This window comes from Mesocricetus auratus, unplaced genomic scaffold (assembly GCF_017639785.1).
Source record: "Mesocricetus auratus isolate SY011 unplaced genomic scaffold, BCM_Maur_2.0 Super-Scaffold_100007, whole genome shotgun sequence".
NCBI lineage: Eukaryota > Metazoa > Chordata > Mammalia > Rodentia > Cricetidae > Mesocricetus > Mesocricetus auratus.
In genome coordinates this window covers 9,343,268-9,355,177 of record NW_024429191.1, presented here as the reverse complement: position 1 = coordinate 9,355,177, position 11,910 = coordinate 9,343,268, and the positions used below count along the sequence as shown (strand labels likewise).

At 50.9% G+C, this 11,910-nt stretch overlaps 1 protein-coding gene across 5 annotated transcripts; it reads left to right on the top strand.

The window, feature by feature from the left end:
• The first annotated feature begins 6,754 nt into the window (after window positions 1-6,754).
• Rab26 (RAB26, member RAS oncogene family) lies at window positions 6,755-11,768 on the top strand. Of its 5 annotated transcripts, none has more exons than XM_013121573.3 (9): window positions 6,755-7,111; window positions 8,150-8,260; window positions 9,979-10,020; window positions 10,101-10,167; window positions 10,360-10,412; window positions 10,724-10,789; window positions 10,876-10,932; window positions 11,022-11,108; window positions 11,206-11,348. In XM_013121573.3, the coding sequence occupies exons 1-8, from the start codon at window positions 6,914-6,916 to the stop codon at window positions 11,106-11,108; spliced, it is 681 nt and encodes a 226-aa protein (XP_012977027.1). In that variant the 5' UTR covers window positions 6,755-6,913; the 3' UTR covers window positions 11,206-11,348. The 5 variants fall into 5 exon arrangements, with proteins under 5 accessions (XP_012977027.1, XP_012977026.1, XP_005081671.1 ...); XM_005081614.4 differs by having other exon boundaries at window positions 6,756-7,111; window positions 11,032-11,108; window positions 11,206-11,768; XM_040748251.1 differs by lacking the exon at window positions 11,022-11,108 and having other exon boundaries at window positions 6,760-6,904; window positions 7,012-7,111; window positions 11,152-11,768.
• Window positions 11,769-11,910: the final 142 nt, after the last annotated feature.

The following is an 11,910-nucleotide window of genomic DNA, read 5'->3' as shown; positions in this document are numbered from 1 at the left end:
CCATCACCCACTGAGCCATCTCCTAGCCCCTCAACGTGTATACTTTATTTTTTTTATTTTTTATTTTTTTGGTTTTTCGAGACAGGGTTTCTCTGTAGCTTTGGAGGCTGTCCTGGAACTCACTTTGTAGACCAGGCTGGCCTCGAACTCACAGAGATCTGCCTGCCTCTGCCTCCCAAGTGCTGGGATTAAAGGCGTGCGCCGCCAATGCCCGGCTCGTGTATACTTTAAACATATGAAGTTATTGGATATATTACCTAGATACCCATAAACTTCTTGACAAAGCCAGACAACATAAAAGTGCCTCATACTCTCCCCCCATAAAGAAAAAGGAAGGCACGATGCAAGTTCAGTCACAGGAAAATCAGTCATGGGTGGCACTAGGGATTATGTGGCGAAGCAAGGGACTGTTTGATCATTTCATGAACTCCAATGCAATCCACATGACCCCATTCAGCCACACACACCCCCAGTGTTGACAAGAGGGCCCACTCAGAAGTTGGAAGTCAACACTGTTGAGAACTGGTCCCTGGCCGGGCGTTGGTGGCGCACGCCTTTAATCCCAGCACTTGGGAGGCAGAGGCAGGCGGATCTCTGTGAGTTCGAGACCAGCCTGGACTACAGAGCTAGTTCCAGGACAGCCTCCAAAGCCACAGAGAAACCCTGTCTCAAAAAACCAAAAAAAAAAAAAAAAAAAAAAAAGGAAAAAAAAGAGAACTGGTCCCTGACTCCATAAGAGTACAGACTTAGGGACCATGATCCCCTAGAAAATACAGAATGTGACTTTTACTTTCAGTGCTAGGGATGGAATGCAGAGTCCAGGGCCTCTTGGGTGCTAAGGTACACCCCAGTCCTATGAATGTGGCTTGTGCAAAAGCTCACCTTCATTTGTGTGAGAAGTGCCTCTGCAGCAGAAGCCGTTGTGGTCTTAGCCTGCAAAGGAGCTGCTCTGTGCTTGGGCCCCATACAGATAGATGGTTCTTCAGGTAGATGGCCACTCACCTCTTACTACCAGCCAGCATGATATTAGGGCCACCAAAATGAGTAGGCTACTGAGGCTGTCTGTTCAGGAGCAGAATATATGTGGCCCCTTTGTATCTGGACGCCAGAGTCAACATACCACTGACATCACCTGATTCTTGGATGACTCAGTGTTCTCTCTCTGTGTGTGTCTCTCTTGTCTCTCTCATATAATTCAGGGTTGTTGCAGTTCTTCTGACGTTTCCATGGCAACTTTCACAAGGATTTCATAGAACATAAGGTGTTTGAGCAGGAAGGGCCCTTGGAGATCAACTCCTCCTCCACATTTCACAGAACAGGAAGTAGGTCCAGAGAGGCGATGCCAAATACATGGAGTCAAACAGCAAGAAAGAGACCTCTGCCCTACAGCTTTTAGACAGTCGAGTCCTGCAGCTGACTCCTCGTGAAGTGCTCTGAGAATGCAAGCTTTGGGGGCTCTGCCATTGCTTGCTAGAGAACCCCTGAAGCCCAGTCTAGCTTTCTGCTGCTTAATCACAGCCCATTCCCTTCGGTGCCAGTGAGGACAGGAGCAGGCAGCATAGGATCTATCCTGTCCTCAGAAGGTTTCTGGATGGGCACGGAGGCCACAGAACAATTTTCTAGAGAACCACTGGAGGGCGCTGCAACCATCCAGGGTGCAGGAAGTAGGGGCAGGACGAGCCTGAGAAGCAGGGAAAATGGAAACCCTGAGCCAGGCTGGGCTGGGGACTCATAGCACATGCCACACCAGGGCAATGGGCTCAGACTCCCAGAAGGACCAGTTACAGAAAGCCAGGCCTTTAATCCCAGCACTTGGGAGGCAGAGGTAGGTGGATCTCTGAGTTCGAGGCCAGTCAGGCCTGTTACACAAAGAAACCCTGTTCCTCGTTCAAATAAAAGTGTTAAACTAAAAAATGTTACAGGAACTGAGGGGCATGAGGACCAAAGGTCAGGACTGTAAGAGAACTCAAAGGCAAGATTTCAAGATCTGGGTGACCCCATTCATTTGGGGACAATGATATGTCACACATTCTTTTTTTTTAAGCATAGAGCCATCTTTGCATTCCAAGGTTGAGGGCTGAACCACACTCTTCCCAGGGGCATATAGCCAGTCCTAACTTCCTGCCTTGGGGGCTGATCAGCAGTGCTCTTTCCAAGAGACTGGGGGACTGACTCCTAGTCAGACTAAAGCCATTGTACCTATCCTCCTGACCCTTTCTCACCAAACTGGTCCCTTCCCTTAAGTTTGTTCTGAGCTGTCATTAGCTATTCATTGCTATGTAATAAACATCTCCCAAATGTATAGGAAACTAAGGTTTTAAAAGGCTCATCTCACTAGACGTTGGTGGCACACGCCTTTAATCCTAGCACTTGGGAGGCAGAGACAGGCCTGGTCTACAGAGCGAGTTCCAAGACAGACTCCAAAGCTACAGAGAAACCCTGTCTCAAAAAAGCTAAAAAATAAAAATAAAAAAAGACTCATCTCTAGAAGAGCATGGTGGCTCACTATAATCCCAGCACTTGGAAGGCTGTGATTTTAAGGCCGGTCTGGGCTACATAGCAAAATCTTATTTGACATAGCACCATCCACTGAGCTGTTTCTGTCAGCAATCCGGCTTATTCAGTTTCTGTCCATTGGCTGTGTGGGCGTTTTCTAGTCATGGCAGCCAGATTATGAAAACCACTGTCTCACTTCTGTTTTATCATTGCTATCGCCCAGATTCAAGGGCAGGGGACATAGACCCACTCACTCTATTACTGGAAAAAATAACAAAGAATTAGGCATCTTCTTTTGTTGTTGTTTTGCATTTCGAGATAGAGTCTCAATATAGCCTTGGCTGTCCTGGAACTCACTATGTAGGTCAGGCTGGCCTCAATCCACCTGCTTCTGCCTCCCCAAGTGCTGAGATTAAAGGCATGCCCCCAGCATACCCAACTCTTTATTTTAATTTTAATTATGTAATTAACTTCAAGACAGGGTTTGAGACAGGTTTCTTGGACTGCCAGCCCCTGAAATCATGACATGGAGACAATATTAATTGTAAATGCTTGGTCTTATGTTTGTCCCACTCGCTCTTATCACTTAATTTAACCTGTTTCTCTTCATCTACATTTTGCCTCAGTTTTTTTTTTTTACCTTTCTTTTGTTCTGTGTGTCCTACTTTTCCTGCTTTTTCCTGTTGTGGATGGTTCTTCCCACCAGCCTGGTCCCACAACCACATCAGACCCAAATAAACTCACAGATGCTATATTAATCAGGAAACTGTTGACCAACGACTAGGGCTTCTTATTGGCTAGCTCTGTCTTAATTATTAACTCATTTCTATCAATCTATGTATTGCCACGAGGCTGTGGCTTACCTGGTAATGCCCGGCATGGTTTTACTCCTCTGGCAGCATCGCAACTCTCTCCGGCATGCTCACTCTGCCTACCTTTCCCAGAATCCTCCTCCTCTGGTAGCCCTGCTTATCCTTCCTGCCTGGCCACTAGGCACACAGTATTTTATCCATCAACTAATAAGAAACATATACAGAGGGACATCCCCCATCATCTCCTCTTTTCTGTCTAAATAAAAAGGATTTCAACTTTAACATAGTTTAAAATTATATATAACAAAACAGTTATTAAGCAAGAACCATAATCACAATATTTAGTCTATTAAAATTTAGCAAGATTTGGGCTGGAGAGATGGCTCAGAGGCTAAGAGCACTGGTTGCTCTTCCAGAGGTCTTGAGTTCAATTCCCAGCAACCACATGGTGGCTCACAAACATCTGTAATGAGATCTGGTGCCCTCTTCTGGCCTGTAGGCAGAACATTATATCCATAATCAATAAATAGACCTTTAAAAAATTTAGCAAGATTTAAAGAAAATATTCTATCATCTATCTTATCTTTGTGAATCTGAAGTCTTTTCCAAGTCTGGCTGACTGGCCAGCTCCAGGCTTCTCCCTCTTTTTCTCTGTTCTCTCCTCTCTCTTGAGCCTGTTTATCCTCTGTCCTCCAGCCCCACCTACCCCTCTACTGCCTAGCTATTGGCCATTCAGTTTTTTAAAAGACCAATTAGGTGCTGTATAGACAGGCAAAGCAACACATCTTTACATCATTGAGCAAGTGTAGCATAAACAAATGTAATACACTTTTGCCAGCGATGGTGGTACATGCCTTTAATCCCAGTACTGAGGAGGCAGAGACAGGTGGGTCTCTGTGAGTTCGAAGCCAGCCTGGTCTACACAGTGAGTTCCACCACAGGCTTCAAAGGTGCAGAGAAACCCAGTCTTAAAAAACCAAACCAAACAAACAAAACAAAACGACAACAAAAAACCCAGACCCCCCCCAAAAAAAACAACTGTAATATACTTTTAAATTTTTTTGTTTGTTTGTTTTTTGGTTTTATGAGACGGGGTTTCTCTGTATTGTTTTGGAGGCTGTCAGTCCAGCCTCCTCTGCCTCCCGAGTGCTGGGATTAAAGGCATGTGCCACCACCACCCTGCTAACTTTTACATAGTTAACGAAATGAAATATTCTACAACACAAATAAATGTAACACATCTTTGTCTAAACAAATACCCCACAACAGAGTTTCATTATGTAGCCCTGACAGTCCTGAAACTTGCAATGTAGACCAGGCTCTCACTTTTAACTCACAGAGATCTGTCTACCTTGGCCTTATAAGTACTAGGATTAAAGGCGTGCACCACCATGCCTAGTTTCTAACTTACATTTCTTTCGCCAATTTAGTACTGCTCATTGAGGCAGGGAGCTGGCTGCCAGAGATATGGCAGTGACCAAGACAAGCTGCTTCCTGTGCCCAGAGAGCTTACATTCCGGGGTGAGAAACAGATGGGAACAGAAGAGCCATGAGATATAGTGATCAAAGATGAGAAGAGCTGTGGGGAGGAGAGAGCTGGGACTTGAGGTTTCTCAGGAGACAGCAGAGACCTGGATTTTATGTAAACCCTCGTCATTTTAAAGGCATGTCTGTCTCCTCTGTGCTGGGAGCTCCCTCCTCTGCTGCCCTCCCACCTTTCCTAGCTTGCCTGTTCCTTCTCTCTCTTCCTAATTGCCTGCCCTATTTTCATTACTCACATCCAAAATTCCGCACTCGCAGCCCCTGCCCCAGAGCATCTAAACTTAAACTCTTCGTTCTTATCCCACTTACTGGACACACTCTGGGCAGCAGCAGCTGGAAGGAGGATGTGTGATCTACTTCTTAGAGCAAGGAGGCGCAGCCTGTTGAGGTTCCCAGCTGAGTTCCTGGGCCAGTCATCCTGAGGTTGGCTTTGTGAGTGGGATGTCTGGCACCCTCAGGGGATGCAATGGTGGGGCCCAGTACTCCCACTCAGGGTCAGGACACACAGATCTTGGGACTGGCCTGAAAGAGGTAGGAGGGTCAGTGTAGGGAGTCAGGGAAAGGAGGTCTAAGGCTTTGCTGTGTTTGCTTTACAATAACAGGTCCCTGAGAGGTAAAGTTGTACCAGAGTTCCCAAGAGCAGCCTTATTGGGGCCATATACTAACCTGGTGATCATGGACAGTAGCTCCCTGTTGCCTTCCTGGGCCTCGGTTTTCCCATCTGACCATGGGGAGCAATAGCAATACCCACCACACAGACTAGCATACCTAGCACATGACAGCGGTCAGTGCAGGCCGCAGCAAGGCCCTGTCTAGGAAATACTCTAGACAGAATGCCTCCATCTGGGTCCTTCCAGGCCTTGAGCCCAGAGGCAGTGAATTAATTATTCATGCTCTGGTCATTGCCAGCTTAGAAGGTTCGGGAGGCCTCCAAGAGACCTAGAGTTTTGGTGACAGGAGGACAGCTAGCCACTCCAGAGGAACACCAAGAAATACCCTGTCCCAAGGGCACCCCCTGCACACACTGTCCTCACCTCTGATCACTGAAGTCTCATTCTCCAGACTGGAGTGTCTTGGGTGAGAGGCTTCGGCCAGAGCTCCTCCAGTCAGCGTAGGTCAGGCAATAGAGTCAGTTCCTGGAGGTAGGAAGACCAGGTCCTGGACCAGTTTGGGGTCTAGAGAATTAACACGGACACTTTTGCATGAGAAACTAGGATGGAAAGACTGTGGATCAGTCACTTCTGGGGAAGAAACCGCCTATCTGCTAGGCTCTCAGGTCAGGGGTCTTGCAAGGGCTATCTCAGAGGACCTGATGCTGGCTGTGATACCCACTTCCTTTCCTTCCTCAGATACCCATGCTTCAGCCCAGGTGACAAAGTCTGTGAGGAAAAGCAACATACCCACTATGCCTTTGATCAGCTGAGCCCAGAGTGCTCAGGCATAGCAGGGATTGTTTGTAAAGCCTGAGTGTGGGAGCTTCCTGGAACTGCCTGACTTGGAGGGTACAGCATTGAGAACAAGTGGGTCAGGTGGCTGGCATCTCTTGCTGAGAAGAAACGGAATCTCAGACTGCCTACTCAGCCTTCTGCCCCGTCTCTTCATCTCAGAACACACCCATGTCTCAGGTCTGGAGCTAGGTTACTAAGCTGGAACATTGAAGACTGGGGTATGGAGCAGTGCACCGAGAAGACACAGGATCCTGGGGCTTCTTCACACTAGACGCAGACAGTTGTGGTCCTTGAGTTTAGCAGAGAACCAGAGCACGTTCCTTGGGTGAACCTAGAGCCTTGCTGGGACTCCGCCCCCGGAGCGGCGGGCTTATTTGCAAGGCTCCGCCTCAGAGCGGCCATTGGTTGCGGCGGCGGGAGGCTGGGCCCGAGTGGCTGCACCGCCAAGGAGGCGGGGGCGGGGCGGGCGCTGAGAGCTGGAGATGCTGCTGCTGCTGCTGCTGCTGCTTCTGCTGCTGCTGCGGGACAGGTTCTGGTCCGAGTCTGGCTTGGCGGGCACCGGGCGTGGGACGGCCCAGGGCGCGGTGGCAGCAGCAGGAGCACACTGTGAGAACCATGTCTAGGAAGAAGACCCCCAAGAACAAGGGGGGCAGTGTGCCTGCTGCCTCTACGTTGCCCACCGCCGCCAATCGGTCCCGTCTGGCATGTTCCAGGACGGCGCGTCCCGGCCCTGAGGCGCTGCCCAAAGGGCCCCCGCAGTCCGGCCGGCCCTCACTTGGTGGCACTGGAGACTTCTACGACGTTGCTTTCAAGGTGAGCTAGACACCTCCCCGCCATGGGAGTGCAGCAGGTGGCGTTGGATACTAGACTACCGGGAGGGCCTCTGGGGAAGAGTGCAGGGCCGTGCGGACCTTTGCCGCTGAACTGGCCAGAGCAGCACCTAGCAGCTAGCCAGGCAGCACCTCAGATTGCCGCGCGCACGTGCACGCGCGCGCGTACACACTGACACAAACACACATATTAGGCTTGGGTTTGGGGTATTCAACAGCTGGCAGGGCCTGCCCCTACTCCACCTACTGTAAGACCAAGCAAGGACTTCAGAAAGCTGTCCTACCCCTGCTCCACTCTTGTCAGTTCCCATCCATATGCTGCCTTCCTTCTCCCTCAGGGGCTGTAAATCTCCTTTTTCTGGAAGGGATGAGAAAGTGGCCACCCCCAGACCAAAACTGAAGCTTGTGTGAATTTGACCTCTGAAGGCAGGGCCGTCATTGGGTTTTGGAGCTTTTGGCAGCAGGGCCGGTGGGGGGCAGGGAGAGACTTTGCCGGTCTGCCCCTCAGGCCCACAGATGATCCCTAGCCCCTCTTCACTTCAAACGCTGACTGCTTGGCACACCTCTACTGAGCCTTGCTGCTGAAATTTGTGTCTTTGCTGGAACTGAAGAAGCCCCTGGCACTGAGTCCCCACAGGTCTCTTAGGAGGTCCCAGCTGCCTTCTCATGCTCTGCTCCCCATAGGCCCCAAATGCTGCCCTCCCAGATCAAGCATGATGTCTATGGAGGAGGGGTAGGTAAGACCTTGGATGGGGACAGTGGTCCTCACTCCCCATTGATTAAGGTGGCATTGTTGGAGGGAGAGGTGACACGGGACTACCAGGGGCAGAGAAGCTGGGCATCCAAGCTATTGGGGACTATGGCTGCTGTGTTTCCCCAAGCTATGCTGAACCTACAGGCCTAGAACACTCATTTCCTCTCCTGCCCCTCCCCCATAGCTCAAGGCAGACCAGAAGCATCTCTAGGTGGGCAAGGACCTCAGACCCATACCTGACTCTTTGGACCCTCCTGTTTGCTCTAGGTCATGCTGGTGGGGGATTCCGGTGTGGGGAAGACCTGCCTGCTTGTGCGCTTCAAGGATGGAGCTTTCCTGGCTGGTACCTTCATTTCCACTGTGGGCATCGACTTCCGGGTGAGAATGGAGGCTGATGTCCTGAGCTCTGGCTCGGTGCAGCTGTACTATGGTTCTTATACGTAGTCTTCCCAGTACCCTGGCCAGCTGATTCTCCATCTCCCGATGTGTCCATAGGCTTAGCTGCCAAACCAGCTACCTCCCAACACTCAAGGGTCCTGGGGAAGCTCCTAACACCCAAGGTACCGCCATTCAGCTGCAGCAGAGAGTTCTGTTCTTACCACAGACTGATGCTCTGCTGAGCTACACCTGTGCCCTAGGGTAGTGACAGTGAGAGGGAACTCAAGACCTGTGCGTTCACTCAAAGAGGCCAGGGTTGCTCTCCCACCAAAGAGGGGACCCAAGGCTATGGGAGGTACTGGGAACTCTCTAGTTCCTATAATGCAGTGCAACTTGGAAGAGACCGCCTTAGGAACCCAGGCAGGGCCCTGGGAGCCCCAGCATCACAGCCCTCCCAACCCCCTTGCCCAGTCTGAATCTCATGTGCTGAGGTGCTGGTGTGTTCTTGGCAAATCCTGAATTTGCATTTTTCTCACCCTTTAATTAGACCCAGTTAGCAGGAGGTTGGGAGGAAGACCCACTCTGGGGACAGGAAAGGGGGGGTCCTTCTAGTGGGAAATTTTCTTTATTGAGGGTTGCAGGTCTCCTCAAGCCCTCTAGGTGCTAGAGTTCAGGATGAAGGAAAGGCTGAAGTGCCAGAGGAAGCAGGACAAACTCGACAGGTGTTCCTTGCCTACCCTGTCCCCCTTCCCCCTTCTCTTGGCTCCTGGGTGGAAGGTGAGGGAGGTAGGGCTGTGTGGTTTGCACCCCTGTTCAGGGTGCAGGAAAGGCAAAGTACCCTCCCTCACCAGGCAGATGGCTGAGCCTGGTTCCCTGGAGACCTAGAAGCACTGACAGCGGTTCAGCAGAAAGGGGAGCTAGACCTAGCCTCCCATGGCCCAGCCTGCAGTCAACCCTTCTCTGGGGTGACAGCTGGGTGGGCACTCCAGCCTGGTGTCTAACCTTGAAAGGGACAGGTCTAGATCTGCAGACAGCAAGTTTATGAATATACCCATGTGCCAGCATAGTTCTGGGCTCTGTGGGCACAGTAGAGTCAGTCCTAAATCCATCCCCTTAGAAATGGGTGTCCTAGTGGTGGTGGGGGATGAAATTAGCTTTCCCGGGCAGGATGTAGTTCTCAGTGTACACAGTAGCTCATTAAGTTAAAGTTGCCCTATCTATCCCTATTTACAGGTGGGGGAACTGAGGCATGGTATACCATTTGTACGTGGATGACTTTAAGCTAGTTGAAATCTTTAAGCAGGAGTAGTACACTAGCAGTGCTACTATACTCTTGGCAAGTGGGAACTTGGTGTGCGGGGGTGGGGGTTGTGGTAAGCAAGGCCTCAAAGTCCGGCCATGATAACCTAGTACCAGGCAGCCATCTGAGGAAGGGCCCAGGCAGGGTCATCTGGAGAGGATCCCCCGGGGGTTGATGCTGGCAGGGAGTGCCAGGCAGCTGCTTGGAGCATCTGATTTTAAGCATGTGACTTGTAGGCTGGTTTAAGTTCTCAGAGCAGAACCAGGAGGTGCTGTAGAAATGGAATAGGGATCCCCAACCTCCCGTCAGCAGGGGCTTAGTCATGGCTTGCAAGACTTCCTCTCCTAATTCAACCTCGGGAGCCCCCAGGCCAGAGGATGACAGGCGTCCTTCCTGTTGCCGGCTGGCTCTGTTTCAGAATAAAGTTCTGGATGTGGATGGCACGAAGGTGAAGCTGCAGGTGAGGTGGCAGGAGTGCAAGCTTGGGGCTGGAGACACCAGGGAGAGGTTGGGCAGTATGACCAGTGCCTGTTGCCACAGATCTGGGACACAGCTGGTCAAGAGCGGTTCCGGAGTGTCACCCATGCCTACTACCGGGATGCTCATGGTAAGCCCTTAGAGATGGGCACCAGTTCTCCATAGGGAGTCTGGGTGACCTACTGGCATGGAGGCAGGGGTTGAGCATAGGACAGGAGAGGGTGATGTCATATCCTGTGACTTGTAATGTCTAATTAAAAGTATGTGGGTAGTTAAGGAACCACTTGGGCCCCAGGGATGTCTCATTACTTTCTGTGTCCAGCACTGTTGCTGCTCTATGACATCACCAACAAGGACTCCTTCGACAACATCCAGGTCAGTGGCCTTCCTGGTGGGGGAATGGGCCCAGATTGTCTAGATGGCATCAAGGTCCCTAGAGTTCTAACCCTGCTAATAGTAAGGATAGGAACCGATAAACCTCTCTGAGCTCATGCTGGCCAAGTTGGTTTATTCACTAATCCATCCGGCCTGACATCTGACTCCATTTGCGGGATCACCTGAAGAAGGTACCAGCGAGGTGGGTACCTGTTCCACATGGGAGGGCTTCTAGGAAAAGGCACCCGAAGAGGTGTGGCATAAGAGGACAAGGACCAGCCTTGAAACTGGTCCCAGCTCTCCCCATACAGGCCTGGTTGACCGAGATCCAGGAGTATGCCCAGCAGGATGTGGTACTCATGCTGCTGGGAAACAAGGTGGGAAAGTGAACTTATTCTTTTCAGCCTGGCTTACAAGGGCAAGCCATGGACTGGCACTAACAAAACTTCTGTACCTGGGCCAGGTCGACTCTACCCAAGAACGTGTGGTAAAGAGGGAAGATGGGGAGAAATTAGCGAAGGTGAGTAAAAGCAGGGTGGGTGATGAGGGTGTCCTTAAGGCTGGAATGCTGGGGCTGCTCCCATTCGGCCGGCACCATGCTGGCAGCAGCTGTTTGCAGGAGTTTGGGCTGCCGTTCATGGAAACCAGCGCAAAGACCGGCCTCAACGTGGACTTGGCTTTCACAGCCATAGCTAAGTAAGTCCTGACAGTGAACAGAAATGCTGCCTTTATGTTCCAGGCCATGAAACTGAGGAGGTTGCTCATGCGCTCTATTGTCATCCCTGCTCTGCAGGGAGCTGAAACAGCGATCTACAAAGGTTCCCAGCGAGCCGCACTTCAGGCTGCACGAGTATGTCAAGAGGGAGGGTCGAGGGGTCTCATGCTGTCGACTCTGAATCTGGCTGATACCAGTTCCACTCTTGAGGAAGCAACACTGCCTCGGAGTTGTACCGGAAATCTATGCCCATTGCCAAGACTCTAGAGGCTAAACGCTATCACCCCCTTTGTCCCAGAGGCCGTCACAGAAGTGGTTTTGAAGCATACAAACCACGGCACTCTACTGCCCTCTCCTGGGAACTTGTAGCAGAGACGGCACCACAGAGCCCTGATAGGACCCCACCCAGGGTGTCATTATTGGTCGTTTGATAGTCTCCAGGCCACAGTAGCCTTCTTCCAGCCCTTACTGTGAGGCTTAGAGGAAACTAGCAGGCAGTGAGTGGGATCACAGGATGTCTCGACACGACCTAGTCACCACCCAGCAGGCTGCCCCATTCCTTTCCATGCTGTGCCATCAAGCCCCAAACTTGAGTGAAAACCTGTCGTCAAAATTCCCTATTAATAAAGGTGTTTTCTGGAGCTTCTGTCGTCTGTGGAAAAAAAAAACCACCTTCCAGGGCCAGCAGATTCCTGCGGCTTATTCTGACTTCCTCACCAAAATAAGCCCCCATAGAAACTGGCTGGAGAGATAGCTCAGCAGTTAAGGGCACCGGCTATTCTT